The sequence below is a fragment of the Phragmites australis genome, chromosome 14 (genome assembly GCF_958298935.1).
Source record: "Phragmites australis chromosome 14, lpPhrAust1.1, whole genome shotgun sequence".
NCBI lineage: Eukaryota > Viridiplantae > Streptophyta > Magnoliopsida > Poales > Poaceae > Phragmites > Phragmites australis.
Genome location: NC_084934.1, coordinates 23433549 through 23458039, shown reverse-complemented (window position 1 = coordinate 23458039; position 24491 = coordinate 23433549). Strand labels below are relative to the sequence as shown.

Genomic DNA, 24491 nt, shown 5'->3' with positions numbered 1-24491 from the left:
TGATTGTATATGACTAGGATGGCATTACCATCTGGAAACGACTCAACAACAAAATATAGCCCGCAAATTTGTACTCCATCTCCAAAGAGTGACCCGGCCGTCTCGCACAAGTCGAGTACACTAGTTGGTGAATTGTTTTTACAAATGTATGTCCTCGTCAAGGAATGTAGACCGGATTAATATGTATTTGATTAGGACCCGGATTGCATTAAGAAAACATTTTGGGAGGACTGAACCGCAAAATATAGCCCGCACAAACTCAACTACTAACTGTGCTGTAATAATCTACTACTAAGAACGATGGAAATTTTAATTCTGGACATCCGTTTTGCGCATGTCGACTCGATTAGTGGCGAGGGCCGCTCCTTGATGTGAAATGTGATGAAAAACGAATCTGCTTGACATGTATATTGGCTGGCGTTGAGGGATCACTGGATCAGGATTATTTGACTTCGTCCTTTTGAAGTTACCGTGATTTTATTTTAAACCTAAAAATATTACATAACTAATTAGGAAATATTATATAATTAAACGGAAAACATTAAGCTAGTTACAAAACCAAAAGATATTACATAACTAACTGAAAAACGTTGAGCTCCAGTGAAATCAAGATTCAATCTTGAGCGTCGATCACAGATTAGATGTCATTTAGAGTGAAGTCACAACGTTCAGGCCTTTGGTTGCAGCGACATGCATGAGTGAAAGAGAGACGCACGTCCTGGCTCAATGTGCTTTACCAGCTGATTGAATGGGACTGTGACGAATGGCAGTCTTAACTGTTGAGGTAGTTCTTAGACCTGCCGGCCGGTCGATCGATGAGTTCCCCATTGACCTCGAAAAACTTCTGCTCAAGGAAGAAAATTACATTCTCCGATAGATAGGTCTGGTCCATGCATGCAAGCAGTTGATCGACTGATAGGAATATGGAGTAAACTGTAAACATCCCAGCGGATTGGGTCTGGTCGAGCCCTACATAGGGACAATACAAAACGATAGCTCGGTCTCAAAAGGAACAGAGAGTTTTGCCGGTTGATCGACGAGAATATAGCGCCGAGCTTTCCACGTCATAAAGATCGGGGTTTTAGATCATGGCCCGGGCTTACCGTCACATTGTTCATCTACTTTCGAGCAGTTCAGTTTTTAAGGACTAATTTAGAGCTGCTTGCAGATTGCTTTGGACTCTGGTCAGTGCACACTAGCGGTATATACAATATTGTGCTTACACGGTAGGCGCACGCAGAACGAAAAGTGCACAGCCCTGCAGGCAAGCCGGGGGATGCACCCATGCAAAATGCATATGCCTGCTCTACTACTAGTCTGAATATTTTTGGACTTCGACGTTGATCTGTGGACCGTAGTATAGGAGCAGTAATAGATGACTTTTCATAGGAGGCCACGTGTAGGGGCCCATTTTCCCCATACGGTCAATGCTATGAGTCTCACAGAAAGATCTCTATCTTCATGTGATACGTGTTCTCTACTTCTTTCATATGTGTTCAATCAGACCGTTAGATTCAGAACGAACGACGTACATCAAAATCTCACAGAAACCTTTCTATAGAGAATCCCATATAATTTTCTTGCATACCCCCACCAAGTCTCACAAGTCAGAAGCCACGCCTCACCGTTTTTTTTTTGTTGGGTTCTTTGCCAGCCGACTAGCAGCATCTCAATGGGTCATATCCTAGCAACAGTAGGTGACCCGATTGGTCGACCTGCATTGACATTGACTCGCACATACGGAGGGAGCTACATACACAGACAAACACACACACGTCTTCGGCTTGACCTCAGCGCTGGACCCGTCTGCTGGCTCTCGTCGTCGCGGTGACGCTCGCATGCTCCCTCTTGCTTCCTGCTTGGCGGTCTCGTTCGCGTATCTCAGTCGATCGTTGACTCGAATCGCATGCCTGCCTCCGGTTGGCCTCCAGTCCCATCGATCCTTGCAAGCTAGAAGGGAGGGACGGGGGACCAGCGTCGCAAAGGTAGTAGGAAGCAGCAGGCCTCCGCCTGGCCGACTCATATTGCTTTGACCAGCAAGCAAGCTTGGAGAGACAAGCTAGCTAGCTCCGTGCAATGAGTCCATGCCATGTGCTTTTGCAGGCTTCCGCATTGCAAGCAGTACCTATTGAGTTGAGGCAGTATTACTGTTTGTATCAGAAAAGATCAAAAGGCACACCCGTTTGCAGTTGTGTCTCCTCCTGGCAACGATCCAATAATACCGGGCACCGCACTGCATATCGATGTAGCTAGCCATGTAGATAGATGCAACCCCACCGTGAAATAGTGCAACTGCTACAGCGAGAAATCAAGAAACGAACACGCATCGCCAGCGTGTAGGCTCGCCGCATCAGCCGAGCTCCCATGGCCAAACTCGAGGTCGCTAGCTTCCAATATGCAGGCACTAGGTAGGCCTAGGAGGACGGCGACCGGCGTTTCGGGCTTTACTCCCGCAAGCGGGAACGGCAGCAGAAGAAATGGAGCACGTCCTTCTCGCGATGCAGCGACGTCGACCGCTCTGCAGGCAGGCGGCACCGATCCATCATCCCCCGTGCTCAAGCGCGTGCCCAACCGGCCGGTGTGATCCGGCCAGCCGCGCCTGCCTCGGTCGCACGCCTCCTTTGACTCTCCGGCCTAGTGCAGCAACAGTATCGTAACGTTTGCATCCGCGATGCCACGCCACGGCCGACTCTTGAGGACTGTTTCGCTTTCGTCAATTTTTTTTTTTGGTGCTAGAGATGATTTTTTATGGGCCCGACTCCGAGCTTAATTCGAACAGTAGTGATGAGGTTAGTGACATGACACCTCCGGCCGACGAGAAAAATATATATCTTTGGAGAATTCGTTCGGTTATTCCCAACATATAGGCACACGGATGAGAAAAAGACTTCGATAACTCTATATTTTACTTATTAAAAAATATAAATATCTCAAAAAATAGTATATAAATCTCATAAAATAATATATAATCAAATTTAAATTAAGCAAGTAGTATATACTCTGGGAGTACACACTGCTAGCACGCAAGAGAGAATACTATGGCGTGATCTTTGAGATTTCTTCTTCTTCCTTTCTCGTTCTTGTGTGTGCAGCGATTGGCACGAAGGTGCACGCACGTACTACGTTAATGAGCTGAGCTAGCTGTCCGACCGGCCAAGCCAGTCGCAGACACACTGTTCGACCATGATGTCTTGGGTGTTGAAGTCATGGGTGCAGGTGTTCGGTGAAAGACATATTATCAAACATTTTATAATCAATCACCGTGATGCGAAGTCCAACTTTGAATCGCGTGGGCCAACATCTCATAAACTGGTAAAATCCCAAATTTTCGGTGAATTTTCATGGTCTAAAATCTTGTGAATCACTGAGTGTAAAATAGGCCGTTTATTTTTTAAAGAGGATCAATACGGTAGCTACTAGCTACCATGGAACTTTAGCACCTGGAGAAAAAAATTCTTCGAATTTAAATCTTTATCCAAGGTTGCAAATAGCTCAACAGAGCAGCTGGATAAAGATAATATATCCACGGCCGCAATTAATATGAAGGGCCAAACCGAAAAAAAAAACCCAAAAAAACAAGAAGGAACCGTCGGGTCGTTGGGCTCGGTTTTTGCGGTCCAAGCCTCCGCGAACCGTCTCCCTTGCCGACGCCCTCTCCCGCCTATAAATTCTCGCCCGCTCCTCCCCCGTTTCAACACTCCCCATTCGACTCTGCCCTCGCAAACGCTCCCAAGGCACTCGCGAGCACATCGATCTCTCTCTGTCTCTCTGCTTCCCTTTAGTTTAGCATAGCCTGCGATCTTGTGAGGCGAGAGCTTGTGTTTGTGGAAGATTTGTGCTGTTCATTGTTGTTTGATTAGCGTCCGAGGGCGGTGTGGTTGTAGTGCTGGTGGCTGTTAGCGATGGCCGGCGGCGTGGTGGTGAGCACGGGAGGGGGCAAGGACTACCCCGGCAAGCTCACCATGTTCGTGCTCCTGGCCTGCATCGTCGCCGCCACCGGCGGCCTCATCTTCGGATATGACATCGGCATCTCCGGTAACTCACGCGCCTCGTTAGTTCGTGATCTTTTTATTTTTATGGTTATGATTAGAAAGAGAGAGAAAAAAATGCACCTTTTTCTTTGTTTGCATCTGGCATGCTCTGTTCTTGCGATTCAGGGAATTTTCTCGGGCACAGTTCACCTACCGTCATGTCGGGAGACTCGACGCATGATTTGAGCGTCGTTTTACACATACAAACAAACCTGCGATATTCCCCTCCGTTTCTTTATTTCCTTTGTCGGGTTCTTGCAAACCCAAGAAGAATCTTTCCATGTATCACCTGGCCATCTTTCAATTTAACTTTTCTTTTTCGTTTCGCAACGATAGTTATTTAATGAGAAAAATCAGCCAAGATCATTCCTAAAAAGAGCTACAGTAATCGTTGACGAAAAATCAGTAGCAAAGAAGAAAAAGAAACTGATTTTGTTCAATGCTGTCTTCGATCAGGTGGCGTGACGTCGATGAACCCGTTCCTGATGAAGTTCTTCCCGTCGGTGTACCGCAAGGAGCAGGAGGCGGAGCGGAACCAGAGCAACCAGTACTGCAAGTTCGACAGCCAGCTGCTCACCATGTTCACCTCCTCGCTCTACCTCGCCGCGCTCGTCGCCTCCTTCTTCGCCGCCACCGTGACGCGCGTGGCCGGGCGCAAGTGGTCAATGTTCAGTGGCGGCGTCACCTTCCTCATCGGCGCTGCCCTCACCGGCGCCGCCAAGAATGTTCTCATGCTCATCTTCGGCCGCGTCCTCCTCGGCATCGGCGTCGGCTTCGCCAACCAGTCGGTTCCGCTTTACCTGTCAGAGATGGCGCCGGCGCGTCTGCGCGGGATGCTCAATATCGGGTTCCAGCTGATGATCACGATCGGCATTCTGTGCGCGAACCTGATCAACTACGGCACGGCCAAGATCAAGGGCGGGTGGGGGTGGCGCGTGAGCCTCGCGCTGGCGGCGGTGCCGGCGGCCATCATCGCCGTGGGCGCGCTCTTCCTGCCGGACACCCCCAACTCGCTCATCGACCGCGGCCACACCGACTCCGCCAAGCGCATGCTGAAGCGCGTGCGCGGCACGGACGACGTGGAGGAAGAGTACAACGACCTGGTGGCCGCTAGCGAGGAGTCCAAGCTCGTGGCCCACCCCTGGAGTAACATCCTGCAGCCGCGGTACCGCCCGCAGCTCACCATGGCCATCGTCATCCCGATGTTCCAGCAGCTCACCGGCATCAACGTCATCATGTTCTACGCGCCGGTGCTGTTCAAGACGCTCGGTTTTGCGGACGACGCGTCCCTCATGTCCGCCGTGATCACGGGCCTCGTCAACGTCTTCGCCACCTTCGTGTCCATCGTGACCGTGGACCGCCTCGGCCGCCGCAAGCTGTTCCTGCAGGGCGGCGCCCAGATGCTTGCCTGCCAAATCGTGGTCGGCAGCCTTATCGGCGCCAAGTTCGGGTTCTCCGGCGTGGCGGAGATTCCCAAGGCGTACGCGGCGATCGTGGTGTTCTTCATCTGCGCGTACGTGGCCGGGTTCGCCTGGTCGTGGGGGCCGCTCGGGTGGCTGGTGCCCAGCGAGATCTTCCCGCTGGAGATCAGGTCGGCGGGGCAGAGCATCAACGTGTCCGTGAACATGCTCTGCACCTTCATCATCGCGCAGGCGTTCCTCCCCATGCTCTGCCGCTTCAAGTTCATCCTCTTCTTCTTCTTCGGCGCCTGGGTCGTCGTCATGACCATCTTCGTCGCGCTGTTCCTCCCCGAGACCAAGAACGTGCCCATCGAGGAGATGGTGCTCGTCTGGAAGTCGCACTGGTACTGGGGCAGGTTCGTCCGCGACGAGGACGTGCACGTCGGCGCCGACGTCGAGATGCCCGCCGCCAACGGTAACGGCAAGATCGGGGCCGGCAAGCTCGCCATTTAGCCGTGACGTCTGGACGTCGCTGCTGACGCTGTTCGCCAATAATATACTCATTATTGTTCCGAATTTAGCGGGAAATTAAAAGGTTTAAGAATCCTCTGTATTATAAGTGTCTCAGTAGTTAGGATAACTGGATGATGACGAACAACAGTCAACCAGTCTTTCACCTGTCTTCTTTTCCAAATTCTCTTTGTGCCGGATACTCAATGTGGGGCATGGTTTGGATGATACATGAATATGAAAGCAAGTTGCAAAACTCTGCATTCTCCGTGTGCATGGATTCATGGCGACTTGCTGATTTTTAGATGTCACCAATTAAAGCCGCCACATTTGATTGGTTTCACAAGATGTTCAGCGACCTAGCGTCGATTTTGGTCTATTACCGCAAAATGTTGCAAATAGAATCTGTTCATTCAGACGTGAGAACAATTTCATAGGTTTATGTTTTCGGCTACCACTGCATGCCAATGTGTTTGTCGACTGACGATGTGCCAGGAAAACGATGCGATGGCATAGTTGTAATACGCCCTACTCTCTCAAAAGAATTGCAATGGACCCAAATGCCAGTCGACATATTTAGGGGATTGATTTTTCAAAAATTGCAACGGCATAGGAGAATTTTTCTCCAAAAGAATAGAAAGCTTTGGTCTTAAAAAAAAAAGAGAATAGAGAGCTTTCATGAGGCAAAATACATCAACTTTTCTGAGAATCAGCAACATGTCGTCACGGAGCTGCTTAAGTTGTGCCACTAGGCGAAGAATCTCGCGGACCCCGTAGCTTGTTTTTCTATCACGTAAGCAGCAGCGCATCACGTGGAACCTGGGGTTTTCTTTCTGGTACAATTCACAAACGATATCTTATCTTTTCAGGGCAGAATTGAAGACGATCTATGAGAGAGATCGTCTAGAACAACGATTCGGATTCGTAAGCCATGTTTAGTCTCTGACGCAGCGCTGCTACAGATGGATGGGATAACGATGCCGTCGGCGTCACCGACCGGCCTGCGCGCTGTGAATGTGTGAAGGGTCGCCGCGGCCGCGCCGGCCTGAGCTGAGGCCAGGGTGCCGCGCTCCCACGGCAGGCATGCTGCCAACCCGTGCACCAACCCATCAACTTTGTGCCCATCAAACACCATGTTAAGTAGTACTAGTAGGTGTATGCGTTATCCATTGCCTCAACTAGCAGTAGAGTACTTTGGTCGGCAAATTTGCAAGGTTGATTTCTTCTAGAACGTGCGGAAGCTCGGCGTTGTTGAGCTAGCCATTTCCGTCATCCGAACAAAAAGAATGGGAACGCGCCATGAGTGATCTTGGAGTAGATTGTGTAAACCAAGGCAGTGGTTTTGTTGGTCAAAAAATTGCTCAGCTCATGTTAAATAAAGCATTTCTCAACATCTAAAGCCTATTGTTGATCCCGACATATCATCAGTGGAGAGGTTAATTTACAGAAAACCTCTATACGTTGAAGAAATATCATAAAATAACCTCTTAAGATGGTGTGATCAACCGCAACAGACTTTTTATGAGGATCGGACGGACAACATTTGTTGTTTGCACAAAATATTTCTCCGTATTAGCTCAAAAAAGAAACAGTCTAAATAAGAGCAAAGCAAATCGTCTTATCCACGAGAGAAGAGCAGCAGGACGGCTGCTAGATCACAAAAGCAGAAACAAGACGGGCGTGTGAGACGTAACTAAAAGCAAGCAAATCAAAGCCACCGCCAGCTCGACGATCGCAGCAACAGCAATGCGAGGTGAGGAGAGGGAGGACTCCTGTGAAGGCACCCCTCCTTTTCCGCCAAAAGGCGCATGTTGCCCAGCACAGTGGCGCCCCTACTCTATCCAAATCCAAGGCTGAGTCGATCCCAAATTTTGTGAGTTCTCCCGTGCTGGGATCAGGGAAAGCGAAAAGAGGGATCAAAAGAGGGAAGCCTATAGGCTATAGCAGTTACGGCCCCAAAGCGTAAGAGGCCGCCGGCACCAACCAGACCCAGCTAGAGGTAGAGGTAGAGCCAAGCCTGCGATGCGAGATCGCATGGCGATTTCGAGCGACCACGACGTACCAGTGGCTGCCCTGTGCGGTCACGAGTTCGTGATGCGAACCTGCCATCATCCCGTGGACTAACTAATCCACGCCTAGCCTAGCTAAAAGGTGGTCGTTGGCTCGTTCCTGCGGATTACGCAATGTGATCCGGATAAATTTGTGGATAACCCCTGTTTGTTTTCTCTCTCGGCGGACGTGTAAAGCGAGAGCTCCCGGCCGACCTACTCCCACTGGATGGGGAAGGGGAAGATCCGATGACACACGTAACAGGATTCGATTCGGAGCCGCGCGCCGACCGCGCGTTCACGATCTTGGGGTTGATCCACACACTAATGCGTCACTTTACAAGGCACCGAGCCTATCTTTGTCAGCGCTGATTGTACACGCGTTTGACCGCCCGCCCTCGTGTTTTGGTTTTCAACGGAGCGGAGCAAAGAAAGCCTGCTGCCAGAATCCTGTAGTGAAATGGAGACGCCGAGGAGGTGATGATGCCGGCGGCGGATCGATCGACTATTTTAGGTGTGTTTGGTTCCTGCACCGTATAACCTGTCTAAGTGAAAGCAATTTAAATCGAGTCATATATGCTGAAAAGAAAAATATTTATTTGGTTTTATCTGTCTGAATAGACTAAGTTAAATTTATATTTAGTTGACCGAATTTTAGATTACGTAGCAGATAAGAGTTAATATTATAATTGATTACTTACATGAGATAATTTTATGGTATTGATAATAGATTCACCTGCATCGAGCTTCACTCATAAATCAGAATAAGATCTTATATTTGTATATATCGAACCAGACTATAATAATAAATACAAACAACTAAAAAGACCTCTTATCAAAATTATACGTACCTATTAGGACAGACAGGAAAAAATTCGGACAAACAATCGCACCCTTTTCTTTTGGCTACGTGCGTTGGCTGGAGCTTGAGCTTCCCGGCAACGTAGGACAGCAGCAACAACGCATGTACGCAAGCACGGGTCACCAACCCCTCTGGCACAGCTTCAAGGTAAAGGCCGCGAAAGGCTTTGAGCGTAAGCAGGTCACCACTTGCAACGTCTGAACCTGCAGGCGTGGCTGGGCCCGATCCAACTCAACCAGGCGAAAAAGTTGGCTATGCGAGGATGGCGTAGGCATAAATTGAAAGTTGGAAAGGCAGAGAGGCCCGCCGTGTTTTCGGTGTTTTTTTCGAGCCGAAGAAGTCAGGGACCTGGTGACTCATCCAGCACATGGGAATAGATTCAGTAGGGGGTTCGGCGGCGGCGACCGGCGACCGGGGTGCCGAGCCGATGACATGGGCGGCTGCCACGCTGCTTCGCACACGCGGTGCGGACGAGGCGAACGCTGGACGTACGCTGGGGCCGATGTGGCTGACGCGGTGGTTGGTTTCTTGGCCTGGAGTAGACCTCGCCGCGCAGGCTGTGGCCTCTGCACATACGCATGCGTCAGCAGCAGCCAGCGACTCCCGCTAAAACGGAGTGGAAGAATGCGCATCTCTGTAAAAAGAAGGGGCCTGCCAGCCTCCGGACGTCCCGCCAGATGTTAGCATCGGACGTATATTCTACTATTTGATTAAGCTGTATTGATAGCCTTTGTATTTTCCGATCATGATAAAAATCTCTCACTGCAACATATAAAAATGATTCACACAACATTCATCCCGATCTGTCTTTTTTCTCACGAGGCAACAAAACCAATAGTAAAAATTGCAACACCCACGGTAAGATTGACATCCTAGATCACCCCGTTGCAAAAATTGCAGCAAAATGTGAACAAAATCAAAAGTTCATTGCTAACGGCTGATATATGCGAATGATCTCAAATAGAGGACACTAAAACAACAACATTTGACAGTACAACAAAAAAACAAATGGTTCTTGCAACATACTAAAAAGCTTAGTGCAACAAGTGCCAAAAACAAAAGAGATTGCAACAAATAGAAAACATTGCTGCAACTTTCAGAATAACTAATGAAACATACAAGTAACACTGGTGTAACATATTAAAATATAGTTCATAGATCTCAAATAAACAAATTTAGGATTATGCAATATTACAATATTTCAAAACATAACTGACAACATTAGAAAATAGTACTTGCATCATCTAAGAACAGAAGGTAAAACATCTGCATCAAGCAGCATCTACAACATACAGATCTGAAAGAGAATGCTCAAATATCAAACACCTATTAGAACAAGTCGAAAACATTGTTGCACTATGCCTACTCAGAACGTGGCACATGAGAAGCCATAGGGATGCTCCGGGATCGATCCCACGACCACGACCTCGAGCTCATTGCATCTTGCTCCTACAAATTTTTCTTGGCAGAGATCGGCCACCTTACCAAATCCACGGATGAAGCCACCGGACACCTAGGGATTGTGATGATACGAAAAATTGTCATGCCAAACACCGAGCACCCCATGTATAAATCAAACTAAAAACTCCCTGGAAGAACCGGAAGTTTCGGCCTCCCTAGTTGGAAGTTTTGGTCTAGATCACCCGACGGGCAGCACCGTTGCAATGGCACCGCACCGTTAGACCTTCGTCATCACCCACGCTCAGGAGGAACTATTGTTGCGACAAATTAAAACATATACTGCAACAAAAAAATACATTCCTACAACATCACCAACAAAGATATGCGAGAGGCTCTGGAAACGTAGACGCATGTCGAGTGAACATGCGAGCGGATGAGTGTGCTGATCGTGCGATCCGCGAGCGAGACCATGAGTAGGCGAGCGAGCATGTGTGATATTTCACGTTGACGGATGATGCAAACTTGTGAGCGTTTTCCTTCACTTAAGGTGGGCCTGCACTCAAGAGCTAGCGTCCAATCTTTCCCTATATCAGACGTAAGATGAGGAGCATTACCGTAAAAAGAATGAGTTTCTTTACAGACTGGGGATTTTTCTTAAAAAGAACAAGAAATAATGTGTATCTGGTAAAGTTTGGTTATGTTCATAGGATAGATGACTTCCCGGCCTTGCTTACAAATTGTCAATTTCCTTGCCATGTAGGACATATCATCCATGCTCCGCACAGTAAGGCATTCACATTCGGATAGTAACGAGCCCTAAGCACTTGTGCACAAAGAAAATCTAGTGTTTGAATTAGGAGCCATCTCTGATTAGCTAGCATTGCTTGATTAAAGGCATAAAGTTCCCAAAAACCAAAACCACCATCCTTCTTTTGTTCCCATGATAGCCAATGTATTTTATCCTTATTTTGTTAACTCCACTAGTACCAGCAAATCATTGAGCTCACTTGATTACAAAATCTTTTCGTGAGGTCAAAGCATGCCATTGCATATGTGGGTATAACTTGGGCTACAACTTTTATAAGAATCTACTTACCAGCTTTTGACAATAATTTCTCCTTCCATCCCTGAATTTGGTTCCAAATTTGATCCCTGATGTATTAAAAAGCTTCTGATTTGGAATTGCTGATATAATCTAGCAAACCAAGGTATTTCTCATTGGACACTTTAGCATGTAGTTGTAGACCATGTTTGACTCCCCGCCACTAAGATTCCCTAGTATCTTTGCTAAAAATAATAGCAAATTTCTCCTTATTAATTTTCTGTCCTGAACACTTATCATATACCTCCAAAATCTATTGCAAATGCATGGAATTTTTCTCTATTGATTTTATCAGGGTGAGGGATCATCAGCAAATAAAAGAGGGGACACACTCGGTGCTCCTTGACAAATGTGTATTCCTTGAACCATATTATTAGCATCTGTGTGATGTAACAAGCTAGAGAAACCTTTAGCATAGATCAAGAATAAGTATGGATATAGCGGATCTCCTTGGCACAAACCTCTTTGTGGAATGATCTCCTCAGTTAATTTACCATTTACCTTTATATGATATCTGACCAATCGTACACAATTCATGAGAAGATCAACCAAACTTTGATTGAAACCCAACCGTGGCAACATTGCCTCAATAAAATCCCACTCCACTCTATCATATGCTTTGCTCGTATCAAGTTTTAATGCAAGATATCCTTCCTTCCCTCTCCTCTTATTTTGCAAAAAATGTGTCATCTCATATGCCACAAAGTGCATTGTCTGTTATCAATCTTCCTAGGACGAAAGCACTTTGGTTTGGTGAAATGATATCATTCAAGAAAACATTCAGCCGATTGGCCAAAACCTTGGAGATGATCTTATACAACACATTGCAAAGACTAATTGGATGCATATCTTTTAGTCGTTGAGGATCTTTTACCTTCAGGATCATAACCATTGTCATTTTGTTCCTTCCTGCTGGTCTACCACCATTAAGCACGACCATCACCGCTTGCTTCACACGGTCCCCCACTGTGCCCCAAAACTTCTTCAAGAAAGTTGTGGGAGGTCAAATAAACTTATTCCCCATTCATTTGAACTCCTCTTGTTGGATTTGTTGGACTCTTATTGTGGGCTCATCTGCATCAGCCTCAATAGGCCACTTTTTTATGGAATAAAAGGCCTGGTCTACACAGGCCTACCATGAATCCAAAACGTTATTGGATTTGGTTCAATAGGCATGCTTCCTAGTGTACCACTACCGCAAACCCTTGATAGTCGGTACATAGTCCACTCAAAAGGCAATTGAAGAAGTCTATTTGACCCCCCTCAACTCTCGACCTAGTCCATTTTTCTCCCACAACTGGAAAAGTAGATACTCGGACCCCCTCAACTATTAAAACCATGAAAATTAACCCTTGGCTCATCAAAAGGTGGTTTTTCCTCTAAGGTGGCACTGATGTATCAATGGTTTTACCATGTGGACATTGATGGGGACGTTATGTGGCAACCACTCAGCAAACTAAATAGGGTAAAAGAGGAAAAAATATGAGCTCCACATGCTATCCTCTAAACCCCAGTTGATCCTCCTCTTCTTGTCGTGCTTCTTCTCTTGCTCTTGCTCTTTCCTTCCTCGACCTTGGAGTCGGAGCTCAGTGGTGGTGCTCGAGACGGAGCCATCCATAGTGATGGCGAAGATATGTTGCCTGCATATACTGGCAGCGTTAGGCGAGAAGCTGTCGATGCCAAATTTGCCTTTCATCCTCCTTGTGCACACAGAGAGAAGAGAGAGAGGGGGAAAGAGAGGGAGGCCATGGGGTGGGCAGCGGTGTGCTTGGCTCTGGTGTAGGGCTTTGTCAGCTTGGGGCGGTAGCCACGGGTGTGTTCATGGTGATTAATCACCTAAATTTGAAGAAAAAGATAAGAAAAATAAAAAAATAAACCTAAACTACAAGCTAAGCTGACCTCTCCCGCTCCATGGGCTGACTTAAGCCTATTTTGGTGGGTTGATGGGCTGCAGTACTAGTAATCTTCTTTCGGTTCCCTATGCATATGACATCCCAGGTGGAAAGTGCGTTTTTGAATTTCAATTTTCAAACACATTTTTCTTTTGAATCGTGATCTGTTTTGAAAACATCTTCAACCAAGATTTTGTTTACAGTTTGTTCAATCAAATGAGATCCATATTGAATATATTTTATTTGTTTAAGATTTTTTTAAACTGAAAAAATAAATCTACTATTTAAATTTTTTAAATATATAAATAAAAAATTACATATAAAAATGTTGAACACGACTTTCCTAATTGTTGAATTAGATATGAAAATTGTTGAACATGACCTTATAAAGATGTTGAATTATGTCTTTTAGGTTTCAAATATTATTGACTCTAGTCTTTTGAAGTATTGAATGAGTATGAATAGATTTGTTGAAAATATTAAAAAATCGTATTGTTGAAACTGTGCCTGCTAAAGAAATAAAGGAAGTAAGAAAACTTTTCCCGTTAAGAAACAAAGAGAAATAAGAAAAGCAGATTCGGCAATGCCCACAATCATGCTCAAGCCCCCCTGGTGGGCTGACGGATCTGTACAGGGTCTCTCCTCAAAAGTGGGATGATGGTGCCAGCCCACAAGTCAGGTTCTTGCCAGGTACGCCGACAGAATTTCTCCCAAGGGAGACCGACGGCGATGATCAGGTAGGACGTCTGTGTACCATCCGGTGCACGGCCGCTCTCGCCACCGCACGCAAAATTGATCGCCGTCTCCGCACGCATCGGTTTCCTTGTGCGAAGGGGCTGTTTGGTTACAGGTTGTGAGTGTCAAGCTAAATATAGATGGACACAGCTAAAAAATTAGGATGCGATCATAGCAATATCAAAATTTAGTTAAAAAAAATAGTCGTCTGTTCCGTGACTAAGCTAAAATTTGATAGTCCGATCAAAACGTGAGTGATCAAGTCGGTCACTAAAACTCATCATTACTGTTAATTGACTATAGATGGACACAGCTAAAAAAATTCGGACGCGATCAAATTTTAGTTTCGAACGACATAACCAGAATTTAATTTGGCTTATTGGTGTCACAGACCAAACAGACCCTGAAAGCCAGCCATGGGACGCGCTCATCCCAAAACTCCACGGGCTGCAACGTGACGATCTCGAAGGATTGAAGGCGCCAACTAGCAGCGAAGACACAAACCGCACCGCGTGTAGGGCAGTCCAAGTGCTCCAGAGACCGACGCGGCATATACACATCACGGCGCAGCACGCTTCTGTAATCTAGTGGCGTGAGTAACAGCAAATGAACGACGCAACGTGGCCTGGCTGTTTCTGGCTTAAACAAATAATGCAGCCCCGGGCGCTGCGCGCGTACGCGGATCCGACCACTCGCCGACACCGCCGTCGCGCCCGCATAATACACCGGACCAAGGCAAGGAAAGCATCGATCATGAAAGCAAAAGTGCGTTCTCTCGCCAAAGAACATGCATGCGCGTGAAATAATGCATTTACGGGGCGCCATACAGATCGCACTGAACCGAGGAAACTTGATAAAGGAACTCAAAGCGAGCAGAAAAGGTAGATGGAAACAGAAGGGGCCCGAGATTTGGAGACGCGTACACACATGGCCAGGAACAAGAAGGAATTTTGTATGGCATAGCAGTGGCAGGCACACGTTAGGATGAGGGTGTACAGATATATATCTAATTTTTTTTAAAAGCCTAATTAACTCTAGATGCCAAAATATATAACATAACTTAGTTATCGAATAATTTTTTTAGCTATATATGTCCATTATTAAATTGCTAGACCTGGTGCAAAGGTCCGAAACTATTTTTATATTATTAAAAAAGGAGTGGGAAAGAAGAGTGGAAGACAGACTACAACTTAGCCCAGCAGTTGAAGATTGAAGAGGATTTGCGTACTGTCCCACTGTTACAGGCTGGTATCCTGTTGCCGTCGCCACCGCCACGTTACATTGCATCTCTCCTCTCCCTTCCAACCACCCAACCGCTACCACACCACCCTTGCCTACTTACCTTGCCCGCCACACACCAACGCGCGCGTTCCTCGCTAGCTTGACCCATCATTCCCTTCACCGCCAAGTTCCTCGGCAGAAAGTGCTTAGCCTGTAGCTAGCAATGGCGCAGCTGCTGGCGTGCTTCCGCCGCAGGGGCGGTGCGACGGCCTCGGCGCCGGACGAGGCGGCGGAGGACCAGCAGCAGGCAGCGCCGGGCCCGGTGCTGGTGGAGCTGTTCTCGTCGCAGGGGTGCGCGACGTCGCCCGAGGCGGACGCCGTGGCGGCGCGGCTTGCGCAGGACTCCACCGGCGAGGGCGCGGTGGTGGTGCTGGGCTTCCACGTCGATTACTGGGACTACCGCGGGTGGAAGGACCCCTTTGCGTCCAGCGCCTGGACCGTGCGCCAGAAGGCCTACGTGGAGGCGCTCCGCCTCGACACGCTCTTCACGCCGCAGGTCGTCGTGCAGGGCCGCGCGCACTGCGTCGGCACCGAGCAGGACGCGCTCGCGCAGGCCGTCCGCGACGCGCCGCGGTACCCCGCCCCCGCCATGAAGGTACGCCGCGCAGCACGTCCTGGATCCAGTCTTGTCGCCATGCGCACGATTACAGATCGATCGGTGCAGAATATTCAGTAAGGTGATCTGCAAATTTTGTAAGCATGATCCGTTGAAGCAGAGTACCTAATCAGGCATTGTGCTTATGCCGGATCACATATCAACAATTCAGATCTACCACTGGCAAGTAGTCGCATCATGTCTAGCAGAGTAGAAAATTACCGTGCTAGTTTATTTTAGAAGCTAAACAGAATTAACCTGTCAACTAACTGACTACGTGCAGGTCACTACACTAATTGATTCGAATTATGTAGATGGGTTGTCGTTTTGATGCCCCGAGTAACGTGTCCGTGAAACGATCGTGTATGCAAAGTCGTTACCACGTCACCAGCTCATGATTCATCACGATATATCTGATCCGATCCGCAGGTGACGTTCCAGAGGCCGAACCCGACGACGCTGCAGGCGTCCTTCACCGGCTCCCTGCGCAGCCGGGTGGAGGGACCAGGCGGCGCGAGCGTGCTGGTGGCGCTGTACGAGAACGGCCTGGTGACCGACTGCGGGCGCGGCGAGAACAAGGGCAAGTCGCTGCTGAACGACCACGTGGTGCGGCGGCTGGAGAAGGTGGCGGCCGTGCGCGAGGGCGCCTCGGCGAGGAAGACCGTGTCCGGGACCGTGCAGTTCCCGCTCTGGGACGGGTTCCGCGCCACCAGGTGCGGCCTCGCGCTCTTCGTCCAGAACGCCGCGCTGCAGGTGCTCGGCGTCCAGCACTTCGACCTGCCCGACAACGTGTGAGCCGTACGTGAGGCGTTGTGTCCGTCTCACCTTCTCTTCCGAGAGTGCGCTCCGTTTGTATCGTGCTGGGGTGCGTGCGTGTGATATTCTTTGTACGTAGAGTTTGATTGGCGTGTGTAATGTAGCAGTAGGAGATTACTGTAGTGGAGTGCGGGTGCACGGGAACCTGGATTTTTTTTTTTAATCTTTTCTGCATGTTGGTATGGACGTTCCGCTTCTGTATGAGAGAGACTGTTTTGTAGTTCTGTTCGTGAGCTTTGCTTAGAGCATCTCCAGCGGCCTCGGCAATCGGCTCGCCATCGCCAATCGACTCGCCATCTCGAGAAAAGTCGCTCCAGTAGCATCGTTATCACTGTTCACTCGCCATATCTCGTGCTCATCTGGCCAAATGTAGCGGGCTCTCGCCTCGCCATCTCGGCCACGTGTTGCTCGGCTCGTGTGCACGTCGGTGAGAGGAGAGAGATGAGACGAGAGAAAGCAAGTTGCAAATGCTTTAAAAATTCATTCCTTTTCTCCTCTTCTATAAATTCAGCAAGTTACCGAATGCTTCAAAAATTCATTCATTTTCTCATCTTTTATAAATTCAAAAGCTGAACTTATGAAGTTCCTAAAATCACACTGATTTCTGTGCTCATAAGCAAATAACAGAGAACCTATTTTAACTAGTTTCAACTAAAAACATCTTACAAATTTTAAATAAAAATTCTCTAAATTTGACTGCTTTTGTATTTCACTTGAATTTTTAGGGCATAAATTTAATTCCTAAAAATCAGAAAAAATTCATGAATATTCATCTAAACTAATATACTAATTTCTAAAATGATTGACAACCCTAAGTTATATATGAAATTTTAGTGTTTAGTATTGCTGCTACTGCTTGCACTTTAACTGTTGAAATTATAGCTATTATAAATAGCCATTACAAATAAATTGGGTACAAATAAAATATATGTATATAAAATATGAAGAGTGGTATTTAGCTAGTCTGTTGAAATGTATAGAAATATAGGGATAAAATATTATAGAGTGGATAGCTAAATAAAAATATAGAGAGTCAAATTTGAGATGCTCTTACCCAGCCGTTACGCTGATGCATGCATCGGCTAAGGTAGCGCTGAAACTTCTGATGCCAGCTCCAGCGGAGCCGGCAAACGGCCGCTTGTATCATTGTGCTAGCAATTTAGTTGCTCGAACAGCCTGCAACGTGGTCCAGCGGAGCCCGTTTCAGTGCTACAGTGATGCGGACGTTCATTACTGTACCACATGGGAACGGCAACTTTGCCGATCGTCCGGAGGAGCGGCATCACTTTGGTGAGTGGGTGACAGTGAGTTTGGAGAGAGGAGAAGAGTAATAGAATGTAAGAAATATAGTAGCTATTGGAGATGAAAAAATAAAATATACTGTAATTATGTTAGATGATACTATAATAAGTATTATAGATGGTAAATTTATAAGTATCTACTGGAGATAGCCTGATCCCAACGCTAACCCCCTAGGCTTTCTAGGCGTCCGATCGACTTAAAAAAAAAATCTCACTGCAACAGCCTCCGTTGTTTCCCGCAACATTAGTGATTCTTCTTTTTCCTCATCAAACAAGCGCTCGCCCACGAACTCACAGGGTATCAACGATGAACTCAACCCCCAAAGCAAAACGAAGCAAAACAAAAATGTTGCAACTTATTCAAATTACTGCTTCAAAATCGTGAGATCTAGAGAACAATTATAAGAACCGTTGCAACATCGATGCATGACTTGTGCAACATTTGAAATTATCACGTGTAAAAAATGAAAGGAAGACACTAAAATGTCAAGAATGGATCAAGAAATACCTTCTTTTCAATGAAATTTGACGAAACCACGAGTATAGATCTTATTTATTGCTTTAAAACAGTTTAGAAATCCCAAATACACGGTTTAAATGTGATGCAACATCCATTAATAGTAGTTGCAACATTGTAAAAAAAAATACAACAATGTTGCAACTACTGTTCCAAGCAGCGAGAATGCCCATAAAGATATGAGTGACCTACTCAACATATGTGTGGTGACAGGTAGAGGCGCTCGTAAGAAAGGATGCTGATCCATTTTTTCTCAACAACAACCCCTAGTGTTGCTCCGCTCCTCCTCGCCATTCCTTGCTTGAGGCAAGCAAGACTAGTACAGGAAAGAACTGATCTGATGATCATGGTGTTACATATCGATGATGTTGTGCCAAATGGATTTGTATGTTGCAACCTGCTTTTTCGCTTGTTGCAACATGACTTTTTGTTTGTTATGGAGGATCTGTTCTATGTTGCAAGTTGTAATATGTTAAAATATCTGTTACAACATTAAAAATAATAGTTATAACATCACTATGTGAAAAACAGATAAAGTAGATACTACATAAGTGACGGGTCGTAAAGTGATGGGTCATAGTTGTGACCCGTCACTAATGCTAGTCATTGGTAACGGGTAAAAACTTGACCCGTCATCAATGACGACTCATCACTCACAGGTCATCGTAGGCTAGTCATTGGCGTCACCAATGACTAACTCATCGGTGATGGATCTCATAGATCTGTCATAAGTGACGGGTCAAGTTATGACCCGTCACTAATGACGTTATTCAGAAATACAGAAAATGATCCAAACATTGTAATTTTTTTATTTTTATTTTATTTTTCTCTTATTTTTTCTCACTTTAGAAGCACTAACAATATAAACCATTGTATATTTATACTCAAGTTTGATGTAAGGGGTAACGACTATGGACACAAACACTCGTTCTGAAAATGATGCAAAAACTTCTGGAGGCGAGAACTCAATCTTCCAAGCCGTTTTAGGCCTCGTTCGCTGAACCTGACAAGATCGGGGAGAAACGGATGTAACTTTTTATGTAGATGTCCGTAGAGTTAAAAACGTTAAAATCGGAGTTCGTATGCAAAAGTTATAGCCATTTAACCGAAGGTACTCCGAGCGAAGCGAAGTAAGTCCAATACTATCTAGTAATTTTTCTATCTAGTTAGTGGAAGAGTGTACAACATAGGGATTGGTATCAGTCACATATTTAGGAAAGGAAGAAAAGGATGAATTGAAATATAGTTGCTATACTAGTTATTCTTGCTGGGGTCTTGGGCAATCAAGACCTGCCAACCGCACATGAATTACAAGAATGCGGTTAGTGATTGATTGTGAAAGCAACAATTGAATAGAAAAGGTCAACTGGTTTTTATATCTATTATAAAATTAACATTGGTGATGGGTCATAACTGTAACCTGTCACTTATGATTTATAAGTTGTGAACCGTCACTTATGACCTTCGGTAAAATAGTTAAAATGATCTTTTATCCGAGTCCCTTTAGGACGCACGCGAGGTTGAGGTGGTTAGGCAGCTACGCGCGCGAGGGGCCGTCGCGAGTTCGATTCCCACGAAACATACATTCTAAAAACAGCCTGAAAAATAGGTAGAGACATATGGCGAGTGGTGATAGACCTGAGTTGGATTGACTTGGGTGAAAGTATTTTTTTTTTTACTTTTTTTCGTATTAAAAATCGCGAAAACCATATATCAGTCATAAGTGATGGATCATAAACAAGTCATAATAACAGGTCATAATTGTGATTCATCACCAATGACCTTAATAAGTGACAGGTCAAGTTTTGACCCGTCACCAATAATCTTATTGGTGATGGGTCCTTACCCGTCACTTATTACATGTCATCAGTGATGCGTTCAGGGTGACGGCCCGTCACCCTTGTCCATTTTTCACATAGTGCATAAGTCATTAGAATTTAGAACATAAGAGCACTCATCAGGTCTTTAGAATTAGATCTAGTATATCTTTGTTCTTTTTTTCCTAAGATTAATCAAAATGCAATAAGATATGAGGCTAATCAAAATGCAATAAGATACGAGGCTATTATCCCGAGAAAGATATAAGCCTGTATAAAGTCTCGTGTCCTATTCTTCGATACACACAGTTGATAACTAAATATCTCTACTTTAAATAAGTATTTATATAATTAATTTTATCGATCATCAATGGATACAGAAGGAGAGATAGTTCTATTTACGCCTGGATGGAACTAGAGAAAGAAGGGGGGTCGATTTGCCAATCTGCTCTGGGACTAGGGCTAGGTGAGAGAAAACTGATCGATGTGTTCTAGGACTGGAGCTCGGAGAGATGAAGGGAATGGACCTGCTCGATCTAAGGTGGGTGGGGATGAGAGTGGATAAGGCAGCCTGTAAGTATGGTCACCCGGCTAATTGTAGCAAGTCTGCGGATGTCTGTGCTATGAGCCATGCGTCGGAAGGAAGACTCGCTTGGAACACCCGGGGAGAGGAGCGTTATCGATCGACTAATTGAAACAAGCTTGTGTGGATGTCTGTGCTCTGTGCCATACGTCGGAAGGAAGCCTCGCTTCGAACACCCGGGGAGAGGAGCGTTATCGATCGACTAATTGAAACAAGTTTGTGTGGATGTCTGTGCTCTGTGCCATACGTCGGAAGGAAGCCTCGCTTTGGACACCATGGAAGAGTAGCATTATCGATCGACTAATTGTAGCAAGTCTGTGTGTATGTCTGTGCTTTCTACCATGCGTCGGAAGGAAGCCTCGCTTTGAACGCCCGAGGACAGGAGCGTTATCGGTAAGCTAATTGTATAAAGTCTGTGCGGATATGTGCTCTGTGCGATTTTTATGTATTTATATATATATATATAATATTTTTAAAATATATGTCTGTTTTAAAAAAATTGTATGGGTACGCTATCGTCGGTTGTTTAACAGACGAGAACTTATAAGCTCTGACGCTCAGTGCATTAAATAACCAGAGAAAGTAACATCTCGTATGTTCAGTAGGTGAGAATTTGATCTCGCCTGCTGAACGGGCGAAACCTTCGTCTCGTCTGTTGAATGGGTGACATCTTTATTAATATACAGCAGAATAGACATATATATAATTATTTTTTAATATAACTTTTGTGTAGCAATTTGAAAAATATTGCACATTCATTCGTGGTTCATTCTATTCTTAATTTTGGCTTGATGTCATTCTGTCACTATTTCTTTATTTAGTTAATGTAAAAGTGTATGAGTTAATTTTTTAGTGAAGTAACGTTGGGATACAAAATCTAATTTGTCAAACAATAGTAGTTGTGAAACACAATTATCATATAACTCGACATGGATGTTACATATGTTGATAAATATTACATGAGACATGTGGTTTATCATCACTGCACGAATAGACTATAACCATAAAAAGATAACAACAATAAACGTTAGCATGTATGATACGCGTAAAGATTAACCTAATAGTGTGACGCTGCTAAACGTAAAATACCTTAGGGAATGAAAAAAGGTCGGGTTAAATAGATGCTCTCTACTAAGTGCACCTATGATATTTGCCCTTTTGCAGGGCATCAGGACCCTCCGCCTTAGCGCAACGGGCCCTCTCCCATTTCTTTTCTATATCTGTTTCGTGTGCTTCAACCGTGGCGCGCTCCTCCACTGTCTTCCTTATGCGCTCTTCCTCCTGACGCTTTAGCCGTAGTTCCTCTGGTTTTTACTCGTACTCCTGGCATTCATACGCTTCCCTCCTCCACCGCATGCTCAGGTTGACCCACTGCTTCTGGTGCTCATTTTACTCCATGTCAAGTCATTCCATGAAGTCACAGATATGTAGAGGAGACTGTACAAATAAAATAAGAGCAGAGATTAATAAGACAATGAATGAAATTGTATGAAAAGTGGCACATGAGTGATCTATATCGCTATATCGGTGGGTATTTATACGGTCCATGTCGATACAGGTCATACTGGTAGTTAGCACACATAAAGAAACGTAGGCCATAGGTGTAGGAGATGTCCTACGACTCGCGAAACCTACAAGAGTCACAATAGAAGCCTATCGATTGTTCGACCCTATGGAGGTGAAAATCCCCCAATATTTCTTGGGTGGGTTTGGTGGTTCTGAGGAAGACATTATAGTTAAGAGAGCTGAGGAAGGAGTGATCTATTCATCGCTGAAGGTGGGGTAATTTATGGTGGCTGAGGGCTGGTGTATGGACTGAGTGCATGTGCATGGCTATGAACTAGAGCATGGGATTTCCTATGAAAGCTAAAAAAGTCATGGTATTGATGTTTGATAGAGATTTTCTGTGGAAGTTGTTGTTTGGTGTGGTCATTTCATTTTGTAAAAGTTGAGAAAGAAGTTATTGTTGCCTCTCGCGGGAATGGTGATTCAACTAGTGCAGACCATTGAGTTTGTTACCGCCAATGTATTCCACGTAAGGCATTTATGTGTCGTATGCTACATGTATCATACTATTGTTGTTGCAGTTTATGAGGGTGTTGTCAATTAGTATAACTAGAAACAATATATCTTGATGTACTGTCTTAGCTTTACGTAATATTTCATTGTACCATTTTGTTTGTAATTGAATAAGCTGTACCCTATCATATAACGTTGTATTCTGTTAGCACACGTACTAGTGGTACGGTTCGTAATGCGAATGGTTTTGATGCGTAAAGTTGCAAGCCAACGATTAATTGTGTGACATGATAGCACCCTACCCTGTCCCCTACCGCTGGCATGCTTTCACCTACGTGCTAACGTTGGTTTTCACTTTAATATAGAGTAGATTTCAGAAACTATACAATTGTCAGTGGTACCCCTAATAGGTTGATGCAGTCTAGCGAATAGACTTTTTGGTGCTACCCCTAATAAGCCGATGCAGTCTAGGCAATAGGCTTTTCAGTGTTGCCACATCTATCCATTACTGCTGGGACTTCTTATATACAAACAAAACCAAATCGATTCTCTACTCACATATCTCCTGACCTTGAATTGAATTGAGAAAATGGTGTATCCTCATCCTCCCAATGAGCCCATCGATTCACCACCTCGACACCCTCATTTAGACATCGATGGTAGATATTACTACGGAAATCACAATGCTCTTCATTGCTTGTTTTGGCGTCGGCATAGAGATGATGTTGTAGTCCAAGTTTATGAGCATTTCAGTGACGTAGGCCGTCGATTCTTCCGTTATACAGATTTCAGAGTACGAACAAATAATATTTACTTTCTTTCCTATTATCTCAACACCATTTACTTATCTCATCTATCATTTTTACCAGACATATGATTGTGGGTTCCAGTACTGGATTGACCTACGGATAGAACCACAAATTCAAGAATACATCCATCTTCTTCACGTCGTCATCGAGAAACTACAGGAACAATTGCCCTAAAAGAGAGCCAGAAATGTCATAAGATCCTATATATTGCCTCTCATGGCGTGTCAAAGGAATAACTGAGAGTAATATCGATGTGTTTTAGCTGTCGGTAGAGGATTTGATTTCATATTTGACTTGTACTATTTTTCATTCCCTAAGGCATGTTAGGTGAAGCGCCGGTACACCACTAGGGGTATCGTATATGCCATCATTCATTCGATCGACATGGTTATTATGATTGTTATGAAATGATCGTTGTATGAGTCAATGATCCAAATAGAATCACAAAATAAAAACATGGTGCATAAAAGTTATTATGACAGTAACAATAAAATAGTAGCATTAAGAAAGACAATAACATAAAATCATAAAATTAATAATGGCATAGCTACCTACAGGTTGTGTCCACTCTTAGGGACAAGGCCCCTGGTCGTATTTGTCCTCGGGACCCTGTGCCTCCTTTCTGTCACCTGGTTAGTTGAGTTTGTCATGTGGCCCAGTAGAACGATCAGCCACTCAGGCCGTCCAGTAGGTGGTGGAGTGGCGTACTCGTCCTGGGAGGGTTGTGTCCCCGGGAGTGGCATACCAGGTAGATGCAACACACCAAAGTCAT

The 24491-nt window shown here is 45.4% G+C and overlaps 2 protein-coding genes across 2 annotated transcripts; both read left to right on the top strand.

Moving 5' to 3' along the window:
* Positions 1-3682: 3682 nt before the first annotated feature.
* LOC133890813 (sugar transport protein MST6-like) lies at positions 3683-6197 on the top strand. The gene is made up of 2 exons (XM_062331380.1): positions 3683-4035; positions 4488-6197. Exons 1-2 carry the CDS (start codon positions 3903-3905, stop codon positions 5942-5944), a joined length of 1590 nt encoding a protein of 529 aa, XP_062187364.1. The 5' UTR covers positions 3683-3902; the 3' UTR covers positions 5945-6197.
* An 8831-nt stretch (positions 6198-15028) lies between these two features.
* LOC133891669 (uncharacterized) lies at positions 15029-16893 on the top strand. The gene is made up of 2 exons (XM_062332401.1): positions 15029-15857; positions 16287-16893. Exons 1-2 carry the CDS (start codon positions 15426-15428, stop codon positions 16650-16652), a joined length of 798 nt encoding a protein of 265 aa, XP_062188385.1. The 5' UTR covers positions 15029-15425; the 3' UTR covers positions 16653-16893.
* The last annotated feature ends 7598 nt before the right edge of the window (positions 16894-24491 follow it).

Coding starts and splice junctions, on each gene's coding strand:
- LOC133891669 (XM_062332401.1), top strand. CDS start 15,426: ATGGCGCAGCTGCTGGCGTGCTTCCGCCGCAGGGGCGGTGCGACGGCC. Junction 15,858..16,286: donor ACCCCGCCCCCGCCATGAAG/GTACGCCGCGCA, acceptor TCCGATCCGCAG/GTGACGTTCCAGAGGCCGAA.
- LOC133890813 (XM_062331380.1), top strand. CDS start 3,903: ATGGCCGGCGGCGTGGTGGTGAGCACGGGAGGGGGCAAGGACTACCCC. Junction 4,036..4,487: donor ATATGACATCGGCATCTCCG/GTAACTCACGCG, acceptor GTCTTCGATCAG/GTGGCGTGACGTCGATGAAC.